A 20,119-nucleotide genomic window follows, 5' to 3' on the forward strand; every position below is an offset into this window, starting at 1 on the left:
ACATCTCTCTCAATTTTGCCACAGGTGTTAGTGGGAAAGACTTTGCAGGTTTTACTGGAGAAGGTTCCATTATTATTTCCAGTGCCTGGTGCAATGGAAGGTAGTCCATCTGCTTTTATTATTATTTAACTTTCCTGTAGCGGTTTGATACAACTGAGTGGCTTGCTAGGCCTTTAAGCAGTTAAGAGTCAATGATGTTGCTGTGGATCTGGAGTCACCTGTAGGCCAGACCAGGTAAAGACAGCAGATTTCTTCCCCTGAAGGACATGAGTGAACAATGTGCAGTTCTATAACAACTAGTTTCATGATCCTCATTAGCAAGCAGTAACTAAAATTTTATTCCAGATTTATTAATTAATTGTATTTAAATTCCTCAGCTAACCAACTCCCTAAAATCTGCCTGCAAGACCTGATCCCTCCTTCTACCATTGACATTGGTACGGATATGGACCTCCATTCTCCCCCTCAGAGTGCTCTGTAGCTGCTCACTGACATCCTTGATCATCCTTGAATCATATCTGCAGCTGCAGAAATACCTCTTTGTTCCTCCAACTATAGAATCCCCTCTATCAGTATTGTTTTCCCAATCTCCCTCCTGCAACAACCCCCCCACCTGCCCCATTTCTACAGCTGAGCTAACCATGATGCTCTGGCTGTCCTCCCCAGATGAACTATGAACTATTACACTCCCTGGTGTTCAGAGCTGAATACCAGTTGAAGAGCAAGATACACTCAGGGGACTCCTGCACTGCCTGGTCCTCCTTGACTGTCTGGTGGTCACCAATTCTTTCTCTGCTTGCATACTCCTAATCTGTGAGGTGACCACATCCAGAAACGTGCTATCCACATAGCTTTCAACCTCACGGATGCACTGCAGTGATGCTAATTGTTGTTCAAGCTCCAAAGCCAGGAACCTAAGCTCCTCCAGCTGATGAAACTCCCTGCATATGTTGGTGGTCCAGGAAATGAGAAGTATCCTGGAGTTTCCACATGGCTTAGGACGTGTCCCTTGCTTAAAGAGCAAAAATAAAATTGCATTACACATCAGCCAGTCGCCTACCTGTTATATCACCTCTTGATTTTTTTTGTTGATTTTGAAGTTCCAGCTCAACCTGTTTGGCCATACCTATAGGTCATGGGATCCTTTATCTCCTGCTGCTCCTCTCAGTCTCCCGCAGGTCTGCTCCAGGGCCTGGCTATATCTCCCGCAGGTCTGCTCCAGGGCCTGGCTATATCTCCCGCAGGTCTGCTCCAGGGCCTGGCTATATCTCCCGCAGGTCTGCTCCAGGGCCTGGCTATATCTCCCGCAGGTCTGCTCCAGGGCCTGGCCATATCTCCCACCACTCCTTTCGCTCTCCTGTAGGTCCGCTCCAATCACTTCCTCCCTGGGCTCATAATGGAAGAATTACCAGTTTAGCAAGATATTGGGGCAGTTTTGGCCAATGAAACTGTGCCTAACATCGGTCAATGTCTTCATAAGGAGGGAGAATTATTGAATGTAAAAACCACCAGCTTTTTTTTGAGCACGTTGCTCAAATTTGGATTGTTAAAAATAAGCCAGTTCATGTAAAAATTCAGGACAAATCAAATAAATTAATGTTGTTTATTTGGGAAAAGAAAATGTAACAGTATGTCAGTAAGGAGTATTACAATTAGTTCAATACAGTTAATCAAGTTCCTTCTCAGAAATTTATTTAATTAATCTCAATTCATCACAAATTCACTGGAGTACAAGGAGATTGATCTAATTGCCACTTTAACATTCTGGTGCATGCCAATCCAAAAAACTACAAACACTGCTAGTTTCAAAGAAAGGGCATCTCAAAAAACAGCCCTGAATTTAGACCTGAAGCCATGATTTCACAAGATGATTACGAATAAGAAAGGTTTTTTTTGATTCTTCTCAGTTCATCCATCCAGCAAGGTAATCCCTTCCTATTTAGAGCTTCTACTCATTTATTAACTAGTTGCAGGGGTTTGACTTCAGCTCTGAATTTTTAAAAATTAATTCATGGGATGTGGACTTTGCTGGCTGGGCCAGCATTTATTGCCCATCACTAGTTGCCCTTGAGAAGGTGGTGGTGAGCTGTCTTCTTGAACCACTGCAGTCCACGTGGTGTAGGTACACGAGTGCTGTTAGGAAGGAAGTCCCAGGATTTTGAACCAGCGATGGTGAATGAACAGTGGTATATTTCCAAATCAGGACGGTGAGTGACTTGGAGGGGAACTTCCAGGTGGTGGTGTCCCCATCTATCTGCTGCCCTTATCCTTCTAGATGGCAGTGGACATGGGTTTGGAAGGTGCTGTCGAAAGACCCTTGGTGAGTTCCTGCAGTGTGTTTTGTAGATGGTACACACTGCTGCTAATGTGGGTAGGTGGTGGAGGGAGTGAATGTTTGTAGATGTCGTGCCTATCAACCAGGCTGCTTTGTCCTGGACAGTGTCTTGCGTGTTGTGGGAGCTGCACTCATCCAGGCAAGTGGGGAGTATTCCATCACACTCCTGACTTGAGCCTTGTAGATAATGGACAGACTTTGGGGAGTCAGGAGGTGAGTTACTTGTCGCACAATTTCTAGCCTCTGACCTGCTCTTGTAGCCACAGTATTTATATGGCTCGTCCAGTTCAGTTTATGGTCAATGGTAACCCCCCAGGATGTTGATAGAGGGGAATTCAGTGACAGTAATGCCATTGAAGAGGCGATGGTTAGATTCTCTCTTGTTGGAGATGGCCATTGCCTGACACTTGTGACGTGAATGGTACTTGCCACTTGTCAGCCCAGGCCTGGATATTGTCCAGGTTTTGCTGCATTTGGACATGGACTGCTTCAGTATCTGAGGAGTCATGGTTGGTGTTGAACATTGTGCAATAATCAGTGAACATCCCCACATCTGATTTTATGATGGAAGGAAGGTCATTGATGAAGCAGCTGGGGATGGTTGGTCCAAGGACACTGCCCTGAGGAACTCCTCTGGTGATGTTCTGGAGCTGAGATAACTGACCTCCAACAACCACAACCATCTTCCTTTGTGCTAGGTATGACTCCAACCATTGGAGAGTTTTCCCCCGATTCTCATTGACTCCAATTTTGCTAGGGCTTCTTGATGCCACACTTGGTCAAATGCTACCTTGATGTCAGGGGCAGTCATACTCACCTCACCTCAGGAGTTCAGCTCTTTTGTCCATGTTTGAACCAAAGCTGTAACGAGGTCAGGAAATAAGTGACCCTGGCGGAACCCAAACTAGGCATCAGTGAACAGGTTATTGCTAAGCAAGTGCTGCTTGATAGCACTGTTGATGATCCCTTCCATTACTTTACTGATGATGGAGAGTAGACTGATGGGGCGATAATTGGGTGAGTTAATTTTGTCCTGCTTTTTATGTACAGGAAATATCTGGGCAATTTTCCCCACACAGCTGAGTAGCATTGTAGCTGTATGGGAACAGCTTGACTAGGGGTGCAGCAAGTAATGGAGCACGAAGTTTTCAGTACGATTGCTGGAATATTATCAGGGCCTATAGATTTGTGAAGAATTTACTGGTATCAGTCCAAAATGAATTTTCTAATACCTTTTTATATTATCACAAGTTAACTTAAAATACTATTCCAGATTTACTTTTTCCATACCCTTAACAATCTTGTATAGCTCCACAAAATCACCTCAGACATAAACCTTTCTACCTTCTAAGCCCACTCTGATTCCAAACTGTAGGAGCAGCCTGCAACTTCTCTGCACTACCTCCCACACTTGAGCTGAATGCAATTTTAAAGGTGTAATCTGTTCAGAGCACTGAACTGTTTGGTTACTATCACTTCTGATTTATATTCTATTGTTTTAAATGTAAATGAGGGCCCTAGTTCTTTTTTGCCCAATGTATTTTCTCTACTCATCTTCTGAAGACAATGAGCAACATTATGATAGAAGGATTGAATTATGCAATTGCCTTTTTTGTTCATTCATGAGATATGGGTGTCACTGGCTGGGCCAGCATTTATTGCCCATCTCCAATTGCCATTAAGAAGGTGGTGATGAGCTGCCTTCTTGAACCACTGCAGTCCATGTGGTGTAGGTACACCCACAGTGCTGTTAGGAAGGGATTTCCAAGATTTTGACCGAGTGACAGTGAGGGAACGGTGATATATTTCCACGTCAGGATGGTGTGTGGCTTGGAGGGGATCTTCCAGTTGGTGGCATTCTAATATGTCTGCTGTCCTTGTCCTTCTAGATGGTAGTGGTCATGGGTTTGGGAGGTGCTGTCTAAGGAGGTTTGGTGAGTTCCTGCAGTGCATGTTGTTGGTGCACACTGCTGCCACTGTGTGTCAGTGGTGGAGGGAGTGAATGTTTGTGGATCGGGTGCCAATCAAGCGGGTTGGCCCGGCCATGCTGCATGCAGGAATGGTCTGTTTCAATATGTGAGGAATTGTAAAATCATCAACAAACAGGCCCTCATGATAGAAACAATGTATCTAGTGTACATCTATATATACAAAGCAGATAATGTAAATGTGAATATATTTTGCAAACTATCATCATAAGGAAATGCAGTTATTACTCTTGAGTTTATTTTCTTTTAGTAAATTATTGGCATTGACTATAGAGGATGATGAATGGGGCTAGACTTATGCAGTGTATAATGCTGCCAATGTAGGGAAAATGTTGGGAGCAAACTTTAGATGAGTTATTATTGGCAGAATGATGCATGTATGATTTTACTGATGAGGTTTAACACAAGATGCTGCTAAATTTAATTGTGGCTTATTGATATATTTTAACACACTAGTCAGTGCCAATTTGTCGTAAAATGGTTTGTCTGTGTGCTTTGTTTGTTGCTGAAATCTGTTTATGGCGCAGTGAATGGTAAATGCTGAGCTGCTCAAATCCCAGAGGGAAACTTGAAACAGCTGCCACAACTGTTTTGCAATTTGTATTTTTATTTTGAGATGCATGCCTTGAATTCAGTAGTAATAAGACCACTGAGTCTTAGAGGTTTTTTACAAAACTAAATTAAACATTTCTTAATAAAAGAAATAGTTTTAAGCACACACATAGGCTATAGATTACTACTATGATAACTACCAGCTCCCCTAATTAATCTAGCTCCCAGTTACAGTTCCATTAAGGCAACAGTAAAACAGCATAGATTTCAATAGACCCTGGCAAAGCACACAATACCCTGGACAGTGATGTTTAAAATGAATTCTCTTAGTTTCGGTTCCTAGAGACAGCAGCTTGGTACTTAGAGGCTGGAGGCTTTTCGAACTTGTTGGATCTTAGCATGTCTTCTTCCTTACACATAATCCTATCTCCTTTATACATGTTTTTCCATTTTTAATGTGAATCCCATTGTTCCAATTTGTCTTTGCAACTTTACTTTTTCATAATATAAATCTTTCATAGTACTCATATTATCAGTAATCTTTGGGAAAAATAAACACTGTTTAGCTTAGCCTCTCTATGGCTAGGTGTAACACCTTACCATATCTTGGAAATTCACAACTCTGGTTTATCTAACCTCACATTCTAAAACTTAAGCCATATTTAAGTATTTAGCCTTTCAAACCTAGTTTCCCTAAAGCACCCAGACCAGCTGTCTGTAATTCAATTAAAACCCACACACAAGTACCTACACACAGAGAAACTAATCCCAGCCCCACTATTAACCTACCTTTACAATAAATTACAATAATATTATGAAAATTATTATATTTTCATGATAAATCATAGTATGGTGTAATTCATTATACACACTTGTATTCTCCTCTATTGCTGCCAAAATAGCTAATTATTTAATTTCTTTATATTTGAATCTATAATTGTATTTGTTAACATAGCGTATGATTCCAATACTTGAAGTTAATTGGAACCAGTTACACAATTGTTTAAGCAAGGAGAGTGATATGAAAGCTGAATGAGATTTGCTGAATGTGTTAAAGATGGTCTTTTCAGTGGCATATTAGTTACCACAGAACGATAGTAATGCCTTTCCTTGAGATGTACAGAATGTCCCAAGTTCCCTATACAATGATAATGAGTGAATGTGATTCTACTGTACATGCAGCGCCCAAATCAGTGAATTACAGCTTCAGAAAGGAACTTGCGCTGTTCGTTATATTAATGGGTTTCTCCCATAGTAAACCAGGTTTGAAGCAAGAATGAAAGAGAATATCAGAGGGTGTAATCAAAGTCAGTTTACCACCTGATGCTAATATTATCATACATACTGTAGCTGTTCCAAAACTATCAATAGGATATTTGAAAGAAAAAATGTTGTTTACAGCCAAATTTTAATATTGTTGCCACTCTCCAGAGATTTTCCTCGGTGAATAGCCTGTTCCCTGGTTGGTTCTAGAACATATTTTTCTAAGAAACTGTCAAAAGTACACTGAGTTCATTCTCCAGCCTACCTTTGCCAATTTGATTCAAAAAATCTAAAAGGTTATTGCAGTACCTTTCTTCTAAGCCCCGTTATTTCTTGATTTATACTCTGTCCTACAGGGCAGCATAAACTACTCCCACCAGTGATTTCTCTTCACTATTTTGCATCTCCACCCATTCACCTTGATCCTCCAAACCAAGATCATTTCTCACTAGTGTACTGATCTCATCCATTATTAACAGAACTAACTCACCTTTTCCTTTCTTCCTGTCCTTCCAAAATAACAAATATCCTTGAATATTCAGGTCCCAGCCATGATCACTTTGCAACCATGGGCTGAATTTTATGTGCCCCTGGCAGACATGTTTCCCGTGGGAGGTGGGAAGGGGCATGTAAAATGGGGTGGGCACCCATCCCAGCACCTTGCGCCCACCCCAAAGCTCACAAGAATAATATTCTTGAAGGGTGGGAGCTGAAATCTGCAGCCTGCCCACCACATTTAAATGAGCAAGTAAGGGTCAATTAGGCTTGTTAAAAAGTCAATTGACCCTGATAGTATGCTGCCCATGTTATAAAACCTTTGGTGTGGGCAGCAGAGTGGGAGCAGGAAGCCTGATTTTTGAACTTAAATGTTTAAAGGGCAGGAAGGAAAGGGAGGTGTTGCTCTTCGGGGGCTGCTCTTTGCCGATCGCAAGGTGGCCCCCCTTAGGTTGAACACCCTCTCTCCTTCCTACACCATCCCTCTCTTAAACCCACCATTCCCCTACCACAGCCCTCTCCCTAACCTACCCAAACCCTCCAGGCCCATGCCCTTGGACTCACCTGCTCTGGAGATCCAAGGCTTTGGGTTCCGCTCTTCCCCAGCAGTCCCGGCAGTGGCCACTGATGCCTTCCTGGTGCTCGGATTGGCCAGCAGCTCCAGAGGACAGGACTTCTACCTCAGTGAGGGGCAGAAGTCCCACCCAGCACTCGTTAATAAGCCCTGCAGCGCTTTATTACTGCAGGGCGGGTCAGCGTGGAGTGTGTCGGCTCCACACCAACGTGATTTCCGGGCAGGGGAGCATGCCATCCGAACCCCTGTATTATTCGGCCCCATGGGCAGAATTTTCAGGTTGGCGGACGGGCACGATCAGCGGGCCTGGGAGTGGCCAGGGAACAGACCACCGACTGTGATAGGCCCCTGACCGCAATTTCACACTGGCTGGCCATTAATTGGAATGCTCACGCTGTCGTGTTGGGGGTGAGAGGAGGGCAGGCGCTGGCATAAGCACAGGCACAGGGGAGCACGGAATGAAAGCTCCCTGAAGGCAAAGAGCTGCCTCGAGGAGCTGAAGACTTCAAAAGTATTAAATAAAGAATCTAAAACCAAAACAAAAGTGTCACCTGAACATATGCATGATAAAAATTCTGTCCAGAGGTTTTTATTTTTTCAATTTAATAACAGAAACCTCATCCCACTCTTGGATGAAGTTTCATGAAAAATGCAAAGGCTGCCTGGCTGATTCGCTATCCGTGAGGTTGCACCGACCACGGAAAGTTGTGGGCAATTACAACTTTAATGGGCATAATTGCCCTCTTAATTGTTCGGCAGGCGTGCTTCTGACTTCTGCACTTGGCCGCAAACCGAAATATCGCACGAGCGCGAGGTGACATCCAGACATTCGCTGGACGTCATCTCACACTATTTTATGCTTGAGCGAGTTGGGCGCACACCCGCATGCCGACCTGAAAATTCTATCCCATGGCCTGAATTTTTCAGTCGGTGTGCGGGGGCAGGCCCGACATGCCGGTGCGTAAAATGACGTGCGATGACGTTGGGTCTGGGTCCTGACATCATCACTCTGTCTTGCCATGTTTCGTTTGGCAGACACACGCCAGAGTCAGCTGCGCACACACCAATATTTAAACGGCCTATTAAGGCCATTAAGGAAGTAATTAAGGTCATTGTTTACGCTGCCCGTCCAACCTTACGTCCATAAGCGGGATGAGGTTTCCTAAAGCTTTTATGAATTAGATTAAAATTTGCTGAAATATAAAAACAAGCCCCATCTCATGTGACACAGTCACACGAGGGGACATGTTTCATTAAATTTTTGATCCATTTATTGATTTATTTCAAAAGCGCTTCAATCTCCCTGTGGCAGCTCCGTGGAGATTGAAGCACTCTTTCGCGCACAAGAGTGCTGGCCCCAACTCTCCCTCCTTCCCCCTGCCTGTACAGGTAGCACTGAGCGCTAACGCTTACATCTGACTTTAACTGACCCACCCGTGTAAAATGATGGCACGGAGCTGATTGTGGGCGGCAGTCGGCTCCGTGACCACCCCCACTCGCTCCTGCTGAGCCTGCCCGCTGACTGAAAAATTCAGGCCCATGTTTCCCCCTCCCTCTACAACTACTTAATTTAAAGCCCTCTCTGCAGCCCTAGTTATACAATTTGCCAGCGTTTGAAGGCCGTCTGAATGGTACAGCTCCCTCCTTCCCCAGTACTGGTGCCAGTATCCTATGAATCAAAATCCATTTCTCAACACCATCTTTGAGCTATGCATTCAACTCTCTCATGTAATTTACCCTAAACCAATTTTCACGGCTCATGCAGTAATCCAGAGATCTTAGTGGTTCTGCTTTTTATTTTAATCCCTAGATGTTCATGCTCCCATAGCAGGATCTCTTTCCTAGTTCTACCTATGTCATTGCTAGCCAGGTGAACCACAATTGAAGTGCTCTTTTGTGCACAAGAATGCTAGACCCAACTCTCCCTCCTTCCCCCCGCCCGCACAGGTAGCGGCTACAGAGCACTCTGAGGGAAAGGGTGGAGGTCCATATCAGTGCCAATGTCAATGGTAGAAGGAGGGATGAGGTCTTGCAGGCAGATTTTAAGGAGCTGGTTAGCTGAGGAATTTAAATACAATTAATTAATAAATCTGGAATAAAATGCTAGTTACTGCTTGCTAATAAGAACCTTTGATACTGTCTTTTTACCATTCTCACATAATTTACCCGATACCAATTGTCATTGGTAGCCAGGTGAACCACAACAACTGGATTCTTACACTCCCACTCCAAGTCCCTCTCCAATCCTGTAAAGATGTTCTTAATCCTGGTACCAGACAGGCAACACAGCATTCAGGACTCATGGTCTCAGCTATAGAGAACAGTGTCTATCCCCCTAATCGTACTGTCCCCTACTACAACTACATTCCTTTTTGTTACCCCGACTTGAATGGCCCTCTGCACCATGGTGGCCTGGTCAGTTTGGTCATTGTCTCTGCAGTCCCTGCTCTCCTCCACAAGCTACAAGAACTCTGAACCTGTTGGAGACAAATGCATGGGCTGAGACTCCTCCATTTTTACTTTCCAGATACCCATACCTGCCTTACTCACAGTTACACCCTCCTCTCTTTGATCACAAATCAAATCAGAAGGGCCTAGCCTAAGGGGTGTACCTGCCTCCTGGAACAAGGTGCCGAGATAACTTTCTGACTCCCTGATGCATTGCAGAATCCGAAGCTTGGACTCCAGCTCATCACTCTGAGCCGAAGTTCCTCGAGCTGCAGACACCTGCTGCCAACATGGTTGCCGTGGATGACACAGGTGTCCACCAGCTCCAATATGCTACAGTTGCAACACCGCACCTGTCCTACCATCATTATTTTGTTTTATTTAATGAATTAGGTTTCAAGTTTAGAAATATTACTCAATGGCCAGAAATTTCCCCCCGTTGGCGGGGGTTGTGCGGGGGCGTGCGGAGGCATGGGGGGGCAGGTCCACGCTGCCACTTTACGCAGGCAGGCCAATTAAGGCCGGCCCATCGTGACACGTGCCCAGAAGACTGTGCGCGCGGGGGAGGATTCCCTGAGTGGTTCCCTATGCTCTTTTGGGCATGCGTGTGAAACAGTGCAGAGATCTCCCTGAAGCACGGAGGAGCCTTAAGGAGATTTGTTTAAGTTATGGAAATTTGAATGAAGGTGGGAAAAAATTTTAAGGACATGTCCCCTCATGTGAAACTGTCACTTGAGCTGGGACATTTCCATTATTTATTTCAAAAATTTTTATTTGATTTATAAATCCTTCATGAAACCTCATCCTGCTTGTGAATGATGTTTCATGAAAAATGCAAAGGGTGCCTGGGCTCTTCGCCTGCCCACCAACCTTAAGTTTGGACGAGCAGCTCAGTTAATTAATTTAATTATTTTTTAACAGGCCTTAAGACAGTTTGGCTTGTGCGCAGCCGAGTCGGCTGTGCGCCTGCCGAACTGAATATATGAATGACGCACCATGACATCGGGACACCCGCCCGATGTCACCGCACATCATTTTACGTGTTGGCGAGCGGGCCCCGCCCCCTGCTTGCCAACGGGAAAATGCTGCCCAATGGTTTTCCATGGAGTTTAATCCAATTTAATGAACTACTTATATCTTCCTGGTAACAGTTAAAACTACTGCCCTAGGTTAGAGAGAGAAATAAAAACTTAAAACGCATCAATCACCTACCTGCTCACCTATTTAATGCTTCTGGGCTTCAGCTATCAGATCTCACTGGCCTCAGCTTCCTCTCTCAGACCATTCCTTTTTTGTAAAAGACCAAATTCTTTTATCTGCACCAAATTCCCAAAGTTAAACACTTGACCTCGCTTCGCTCAGACAAAGATGCATCTTCAAATTAATTGCGTTGTGAATCTGCTAAAGGTCCTGTATTTACACTGGCTCAGTTTCCAGTGACCTGAAACAGCTACTGCTGGCTAGGGAACCAGTTCTAACTAGCTACCTAATTAACTATGCAGCTGCCTCTCAGGAGGGGGGTTTGTTTTTCACTGACAAACACAGAAAGAAACTATAAGTTCTTATTACAGTTTAGTTAAATGCTAAATGCAAAGAAAAGCTGAACCTTTGTGCTACTTCGCCCTGCCAACATGTTGTTCCATTTAATAAATCTTCTGCCAGTGAATTTGGGTGACACTCCCTTTTCTTTTTCCGGAATTTTGCCTTTTCTAGTCCAATCATTTCCCTGTCTGTTTCCTCTTATCAGTTATTTGTCTCATTCATTTCCGATCACTAAATCAAGCAATACTTCTTCCTTTAATAAAAATGAAAATTTCTGGAAATATTCAGCAAATCAGGTGACATCTGTTTAGAGAGAAACAGAGTTAATATCTCAGATTGATGACCTTTCATCAATGACAATGACGGGCTTCCATTCAGCATAGTATATGATTTTGCTGGGAACTTGGAGGTGTTGGTGTTCCTGTGCACCTGTTGTCTTTGTCCTTCCAGGTGCCAGATATCTCAAGTTTGGAAGGTGCTGGCAAAGATGTAATGGCAGCTTGTTGCAGTGCATCTTGTCGATGGTACAGATTGCTGCTGCTTTGCGCCAGTGGTGGAGGGTGTGAATGTTGAACATGTTGTATGGGGTGTCAATCAAATGGGCGATTTGTCCTGGCTGATATTGAGATTCTTGAGTGTTGTTGAAGCTGAACACGTCAAGAGTATTCATCACACTTGAGAGGTGAGTTACACCTTGCAGAATAGACAGTCTCTGACAGTGTTCATGTGGCTGGTAAATTAAGTATGTGGTGAATGGTGATACCCAGGCGATAGATGGTAGAGGACTTGATAATGGTAATGCTGTTGAATATCAGAAGGAGATGGTTAGACTCTCCCTCTTGTTGGAGATGGTCACGGCCTAACACTTGTGTGGTACGAATACTCTGTCACATAGCAGCCCAAACCTGAACATTGTTCAGGTCTTGCTGTATTTGGGTGCGACTGATTCAGTATTTGAGAAATTGCAAATGGAACTGAACACTATGCAATCACCAATAAACTTCCCCGCATCTAACCTTATGATGGAAGGAAGGTCATTGTTGAAACAGCTGAAGATGGTTGGGCCTAGGACACTACCCTGAGGAATGCCTGCAGCAATGTCCTGGGGGTGATATGATTGGTCTCCAACAACCACAACCATCTCCCTTTGTGCTTGATATGGCTATCTAGTGGAGAGTTTTCTCCCTGATTCCCATTGACTTCAGTTATAATTGGGTTTCTTGATGCCACATGTGGTCAAATGCTGTCTTGATGTCAAGGGTAGTCACTCTCACCTCACTGTTGGAATTCAGCCCTTCGGCCATGTTTGGACCAGGGCTGTAATGAGCTTAAGAGCCAAGTGGCCTTGGCAGAACCCAAACTGATCATTGGTGAGCAGGCTGATGAGTAAGTGCACTTGATTGCACTGTTGATGACACCTTCCATCACTTTGCTGATGATCAAGTGTAGACTGAAGGAGCAGTAATTGACCGGGTTGGATTTGTCCTTTTTGTGACAGGACGTACCTTGGCAGTTGCATACTTTGTTGGGTACAACTTGGCTAGAGCTGTGGCCACTTCCGGTGGACAAGTCTGCGGCCTTTGCCACCACAGCTGGGATGTTGTCAAGACCCATTGCCTTTACTTAATCCAGTGCCCTCAGCCGTTCCATGATATCACATGGAATTGGAATTGGCTGAAAACTGGCTTCTGTGATGATGGGGACTGCAGGAGTGTGCCACAAGGTTACAGATTGTGATGAAGTAAATTCTGCTGCTATTGATGTCCCACAGTGCCTTGTGGATCACCAGTTTTGAACTACTGTATCTGTCCTGAATTATCATTCTCAATTATTTGGCACAGTGGTAGTGGAGGGCATCTTCAGTGTTAAGATGAGACTTTGTCTCCCCAAGGACTTGTGTGGTGATTACCCTTACCAATACTGTCATGGACAGGTGTGTCTGCGACATGTAGATTGGTAAGGATGATGTTAAGTATGTTCTTCCTTTATGTTGGTTCTCTCACCACCTGACGTGGGCCCAGCCTGGCACAAACTGGAGCCCTCTTGGTGATTAATACTGAAATACCCCAACTAGAGTACATTCTCAGTGGTTCTATTAAGTGGTGTTTGATATGGAGGAGTACCGAATCATCAGCGGAGGGAGGGCAGTAAGTGAAGTTCCCTTACCCATGTTTGACCTGATGCTTTGATACTTTATTGGATATGGAGACAATGTTGCAGATTCCCAGGGCCACTCTCTCCTGACTGATGGCAGGACAGGACATACACAGGCCTGGTGATGGAGGCATTTTGAAGATTGGCTGTAAAGTATGGTTCTTTGAATATGCCTATGTCAGATTGCTGCTTGACTAATCCTTGGGACAGCCCTCCCAATTTTGGCACAGCTGCCCAAATGTTAATGAAGAGGGTTTTGCAGGGTTGACTGGGCTGGGGGTGCCTTTGTTATATCCAAATCCAATGTTTAGGTCAATGTCAACAATCTATCTGGTTTTAATTTTATACATTTTTATAGCAGTCTAGTACAACTGAATGGCCTGCTAGGCCATTTCATCAGGCAGCTCAGAGTCAACCACAATGCTGGGTTCTGTTTTTATGATATTCTTCACATTTAATATTTCTGTGAGTTATTTTCCTTGAACATTTTAATTATCTTGAAAAAACAAGTCAAATCAATATATCTTTTTCAATTCAACAGACAGCAACTTTGTTCTGGGAAATGCTCAGGTATTGAACGTGTATCCAATAGTGTACTGCTCGGATGGATTCTGCGAACTGACTGGCTATGCCCGAGCTGAACTCATGCAGAAGAGCTGTGCTTGTAAGTTTCTCTATGGAGTAGAAACAAATGAAGCCATGAAACTCCAGATCCAAAAAGCACTGGATGAGAAGCGCGAGTTCAAGACTGAACTGATCTTCTATAAGAAGAGTGGTGAGTCAACTAAATTAAGTTCTTTTTCACAAAGCTTACTACTTTGTATTTTAAAATATACTTCTTTTCTTTCTCCCAGTTGCCTTTTTGCTCTTTACCCCTTCTCCACCCAGTTGTCACCTGTGCTACACGTCATTCCTCACTGACATAATGGCCCTGACATTAACAGGGGGATGCAGGGGAGACTGAAACTTCATAAAGAATTGACAAGGCCTGGGCATGGAGGCTCTGGTGATTTTAATATCAGGGCATTGTTAACCTATTTAACTTCACAATCCCCTGCTCCATCTGCCCTGATCCTCCATCGCCATTACAACCTGGAAGGAAAATAACAGTTTGGACCAGTGCTCTTATTCCCAATTTTTACAGGCATTCCATTTTAAGGTAAACAAGACCAGTTTGGACCACTATTCTTATTTCCCAACTTTTACTGTTGTTTTCCTTCTGGGAATGACCCTATTCTGGTTTCAATGCCTTTGTGGAATATCTAAAACCTGCCATATCCGACCCTCCTGCATTTTATCTGGAAACGTTAAGAATGAAATATTTAGCTCTTTGGATGAAAAATCCCAATAGGAAGTCAGAGTTCCCATTGGGTTATGCCAAAGCCTTCAAGCTGATTGTTCCGGTTTCATTTTTCTTAAGCTGTGCATTAATTCACTGATTTTTTTTGTTGTTGTTGTTGGTATCATATGTATCAACTGTCCAGAATTTCAACCAACGTGTCATCAACTTACATTTCTTTGGGGCAGTTTGTGTAACAGAATGGCTTCCCAGAGTGCTTTGCAATGGATTGGGAAAAAAGGATAAAAAAGAGAGAAAGGTTAGGTTATTGACAGCACTGTGGAAAGAGGTATCTTTAAGATGATTTTGAAAGTAGAAGAAGAGATGACAAAGCAGATGTGTTAAGGGAGGGAGTTGCAGAAGGTGGGGGTCATGGTATCTGAACAAACAGCTGCCAATGGTGGAGGGGGTAACTATAAACAAGGAGTCAACCAATACAGGAGAAGCAGGTCACAGAGGGAATATGGTTGCAGAAGACGGCTGAGATTGGGTAAGACAACACGAGGATGGATTTAAAGAAGCTTATTAGCTAGAGCCAGCTGAGTACAGAGGTGCTGAATGTACAGCTCAGAATGTAGGCTGCAGCATCCTTATATGAATCGAAGTCAAATCAAGAAAGCTGGCAAGAAGAGTGTGCAGAGAAATAGAATCTGGAGGGGACAACAGCATTGAACTGCAATGTAGCAATACAGAGCAAGAGATAAGGACAGGGTTGGAAAGTATTTGAGAGCTGGAAGAGGGTGATTTTGATACAGATCATATTGTGGGCTGAGGAGTGTGATGAGAAAGTGGAGCTCGGATAGAGCAGCATATCAGGGATTTGTACTTCTTTGGCTCAGCCTGAAGCGGCAGCCAGTGGGTGCACTAACCTGATTGGAGAGATGACAGTTGACAGCAGCAAAAGTCTGCGCTTCATACTTGTTCCTGCGTGCCATGTTTTAGTCAGCCGCCAGACAGAAAATTGTGCGTTTATTTCAAGGTGATATATTCAATCAGATGATTATTATTGATATGGTTACTTAATGGTAAAGAGGCCTGGTGTATTTGAAGGCTGTAAGTTGGTCACTGGCTTGAAGGATTAATCCTTTGGAGGTGGAAAAATCAAGAGGAGTGGTGACTGTTTTAAACAGAAGAGAAAGCTTCAATCATTAGTTATGCCCCCATGTCCCTTTGAACAGTTACTGAACAATCTCTGAGTAACTGTTATTTTGACAATCTCTGCCTTGTAGCCCTGTTTCAAAAGCACTCGAGCCACCTTCTCAGCAATGTCCACACCCATGTCTTCCGGAATGGGGAAGTGCAGGACACAGCGGGCTACAGTCAGCTGGATGGAGCATATTGCAGGGCAGTACACAAGACAGCAAAAATATCCCTTATATGATCTCAATTATCCTTTTGATTGATGGTCTGTTAAAGAGATTTTCCCTGGAGCAAACCTCTGCTGCTATTTGTCCATGGGAATAGGGGATGCATGTCGCCACCCACAAATCAACCATTGCTGTGACTTACTTCCTTGAGGAACTCTGCGAGCGAAGAATTCTGATGGATGAATGCATCATTTGTAATTCCAGCAAATCTCACCTAATGTATGTTGGCATTGATTTGTGTGTTTAGGGAGTGGAAGAAGCTCTTTCTACTGAGTGGGACAACTGGATGAGATCTGAAAACAACATAGGTGCTACCTATTGCATCTTGAATCTTGGGGAAAGTTTTCAAGATCGGAAACTGCTCACTTGGTCTGCAGTACCACTGGCTGTCATTTTCTGATATGAGACTATACACTTAGGGATCATTTCTATAGTTTTTTTCTTGAGAAGTGTGTTTCTAGAGTGTTTGGTCTCACAAACCATGAGGAGGATTTATAGTGTTCTCTTCTGAGCAGGAAGCAGACATTGGGTGTTGCTTTTAGCAGCTGCTCTTTGTCATTGATGAGTGTTCCTTCTCTCTCTTGCAGAGAGCTGGAGGAAGAGAACACAGTCTGTTAATTACCTAGATGGGAACACAGTAAATAAATGCAGAAACAGCTAAATTTATTAGAGGATTCCAGGGGTGGGGGAGATGATTTGTGGTGAAAACAATGACAGAAATGGCTTTTGCCACAATTAGCTATTTGGGAAAATTACTTGCTATACAAAAGGAAATGCTGAAACTAGCCTGGAATTTCAGGGTTGGCGAACTAGCTTGTGTTTATTTTAAAAGAAAATGCCTCTCATACTGATCCCAGATCAAATATGTGCCCATCAGTTAACCCCACTGAACACTGTGTTCTAATCCATTTTCCAGAAGGATTATGTTAACTATATCCAACTAACATGAGCTATCACTAAAATACCAGTTGAACATAGTGCTAACTACAGGCTACCAAATATACACAGGTAACTAACATTAAGCAAGCATATTAGCCCTCTCCAGAATATAGATCCCAGTATATGCTTCAAGCCAGGTGCCTTTCTTTTATACATTGATATATGAAAAGCTGTCAGGTAATGATTAGATCCATCTAAATGAACAATAATGTCAGTGTGACTCAATTCTTTTGTTGTGAGGTCCTTTAATTTTTTTTGTGTATCCTGTCTAATGGAAATACCAATTAAATAAGTTTCAAAGCATTGCATATTTTATTAGCCTTTGAACAGATTCCTTTACCTGGAGCTGAGTGACCTGTGATTTATTTCACTTTTGGTCGTAATCTGTGAGGCTCTTAGCTGCCACTCTTGCGTTGAAGTGTTGGAATTTCCAGTGAATTGAGGTCATGTGATCAAAGTGATTGGCTCCACATCAGAGTGACATAAACTCCTGTACCTTAGGTGGATATCTTAGGTTGCAACTCGATGGAACACTCTGTAAAAAATGAGGCTTCCATTTTGGATGGCAAAGGAAGAATCTTAAACTGCAGGTCCAGACAACTCTTGTACATCACCCACTTCCTCCAACATGGCACATGGGCAGCTTAACTTGATCCCATTTGACCAAACTTTTGGTCATCTGTCTGAGTGCTTCTTCTTTGACACAGTATCAAATTTTGTTTCACTAAGCCTTTATGAAGCATTTTGGGATATTTTACTTGCTTAAAACCATACAAATTTTTGCTGATGCTTGTGAGGATGGGAATTTCATGGTCTGGACTCATAAATTGTCTGTAAACGGAAAAACACCATTAGCACAAATACTTCAGCTCATTGTCACTGATCCATATTTGTACAGCACTTAAGCCTTTAATTCCTTAATATGACAGGGCTGAACATTTAGAAATTCATTCGCAGTCACAACAAATGACTGACCAAGGAGGCCGGGAGACGGCCTGAAATTTGGTCTCATCTAAATAATCTGGACAAGTTGCCTCCACAGACAGCTTATCATTCTGCAGCACCAAATTTCAGGTGCCCACTTTGCCAGCAGAAGCTTCAGGTAAATGCCAATGGGATGAAATAGCCAAAACTGCAAACAGTAGGAGTCCACATAAAAAGTTGTTTATTATGATTTTTTTAGCCACTTGAATGTACAAAACTTGAGTATTGCTGTAAAAAGGGACACTATATGTGGAAGCTTTTTGTCTTGCACTTACCAGGACAATTCGCAAGAATACCAAATGTAAGGGGAACAACAATTTATACTATATGTGAAGAGAACTCATTGGTTGGCAAGTGGATTGGTAGAGGCATTGCTATGGGGAATACACCAGTTGATGGTGACTGTCAGTTAACTGCCAAGCATTGTTTGACATTTAAACAGGCAGCTTAACTCTGATTGGTTAAGGCATTGTCCTGAGGAATGAACCAGCAAATGGCTGTCACTTATTTTGTTTAGCTGAAATAGGTACAATGTGTGTACATGTTCTTTCTGTCTGCAAAGGACAGGGCCCTATGTATTAATATATGTAGCATCTAATACACAAATGCACCACACTGCAAGCCCTACTAACAATCTTAAATTGATTGTCATCATAATTCTTCACACACTGAGAGTTATTTAGCAAATGTTGTCCAGTCGTGGAATCACATCTAATGTTGGACACTGGTTTTTGGGTTTTTCAAACACATGCTGGTTGGGTATGGTCTGTATATTGCCAGTTGCGAACACTGGAAGGGATGTGCAGTTTGGTACAATCTGCCCACCAGTCTTTGGGACATACACACCTAGCATCACACTGGCACTGAAATTCATATTCCACATTACTCATCTGTGTGATAGGTAGAACGTCTTTTAGGCTTGACAGCAGCATCCTGTTAGTGGCGAATACCACATGTGTTGCTACTGCATAGTGGCAGCGTGAAAAAGCTAGCTTCACTTGTTTCTCAAATTTTTTAGATACCTTTCCCTTCCAGGGTAATCTGAGGTAGAATGGGCACTTTTCAGGGCCAGAAGTGATGGCCTTAGGCCCATTCATGAATTTACGTGATATACAGCACAAAATGATCTGATCAGGGTAGACACAGGGTGTCTTTGATGCACACTATTTCAGCATCGAGTTTGCATGGTGAGCAAATGGCTTGGGTCCTACTTACCAGGTTGCCGATAAGACCAATCTTATAGTGCATGGAACTGTAAGAATCCCAATGCATATATTGACCACTGCAGGTTGGCTTGTAGCGAACCCCCCGGCAGATCATTTTGCACTCTGTGTCATAATATACAGATAATTAGTATTGCTAATTAGCAATTCTAATTCTAATTCTAGAAGCTACATATATTAATACACAGGGCCATGTCATTTGCAGACAGCAGGAACAGGTACACACATTGTTTCAGCTAAACAAAATAAGTGACAGCTATTTGCTGGTTCATTCCTCAGGGCAGTACCTTGACCAATCAAAATTAAGCTGCCTGGTTTAAATTTCAAGCAATGTTTGTCAGTTAATTGTCAGTCACCATCAACTGGTGTATTCTGCATAGCAATGCCTCTACCGGTCAAAGTCCACTTGCCAACCAATCAGCACTATCTCCACATATAGTATAAATTGTTGGTTCCCTTTACATTTGGTATTCTTGGGAATTGTCCTGAAGAGTGCAAAACAAAAAATCTCTTTTTTTCAGCAATATGATTTTTTACTGACCTTTTTGATGATGACCTCTTACTCAGACATATTCCTACTAGCAAGATCCTACCAACTTGCTTTTCTTGGCCAGTCTAATTTCCCAGAGGGTTCCCTAAAACAGGTGAAAGACCCCCTCACTAGCACATTTGAGAGCTATTTTAGATGGCCTGAGAAATGGTTCAACACAATTTCAGGTTTAAGTGTCCTTAGGGGACACTGTGCATTACTTGTGCTGGTACAATTTCTAAGCCTTACTGTTGCTGTAAAATCTGGTCAAGTTCAGCAGGAATATACAAATGTATAGTTTTCTATGCTTTTGAAATTAAACCAAAGACACTAGGCGTGGAATCGTCCCAGATTTGCACAAAGCGCAATAGTGGGTGGGAAAGATGT

The 20,119-nt window shown here is 43.1% G+C and overlaps 1 protein-coding gene and 1 non-coding gene across 2 annotated transcripts in view; both read left to right on the forward strand.

Annotated features, from left to right (window-relative positions):
• kcnh3 (potassium voltage-gated channel, subfamily H (eag-related), member 3) overlaps nucleotides 1-20,119 on the forward strand; it is an 856,837-nt gene that overhangs the window by 223,170 nt on the left and 613,548 nt on the right. The window contains exon 2 of the mRNA XM_041200258.1: nucleotides 13,893-14,126. Within this exon, the coding sequence (XP_041056192.1) occupies nucleotides 13,893-14,126 (234 nt within the window). The remainder of the gene's footprint in view (nucleotides 1-13,892; nucleotides 14,127-20,119) is intronic.
• On the forward strand, nucleotides 16,461-16,672 carry LOC121285398. Its single transcript, XR_005944675.1, has one exon. It is a non-coding gene; the product is annotated as a small nucleolar RNA U3 (small nucleolar RNA).

The sequence above is a fragment of the Carcharodon carcharias genome, chromosome 12 (assembly GCF_017639515.1).
Source record: "Carcharodon carcharias isolate sCarCar2 chromosome 12, sCarCar2.pri, whole genome shotgun sequence".
NCBI lineage: Eukaryota > Metazoa > Chordata > Chondrichthyes > Lamniformes > Lamnidae > Carcharodon > Carcharodon carcharias.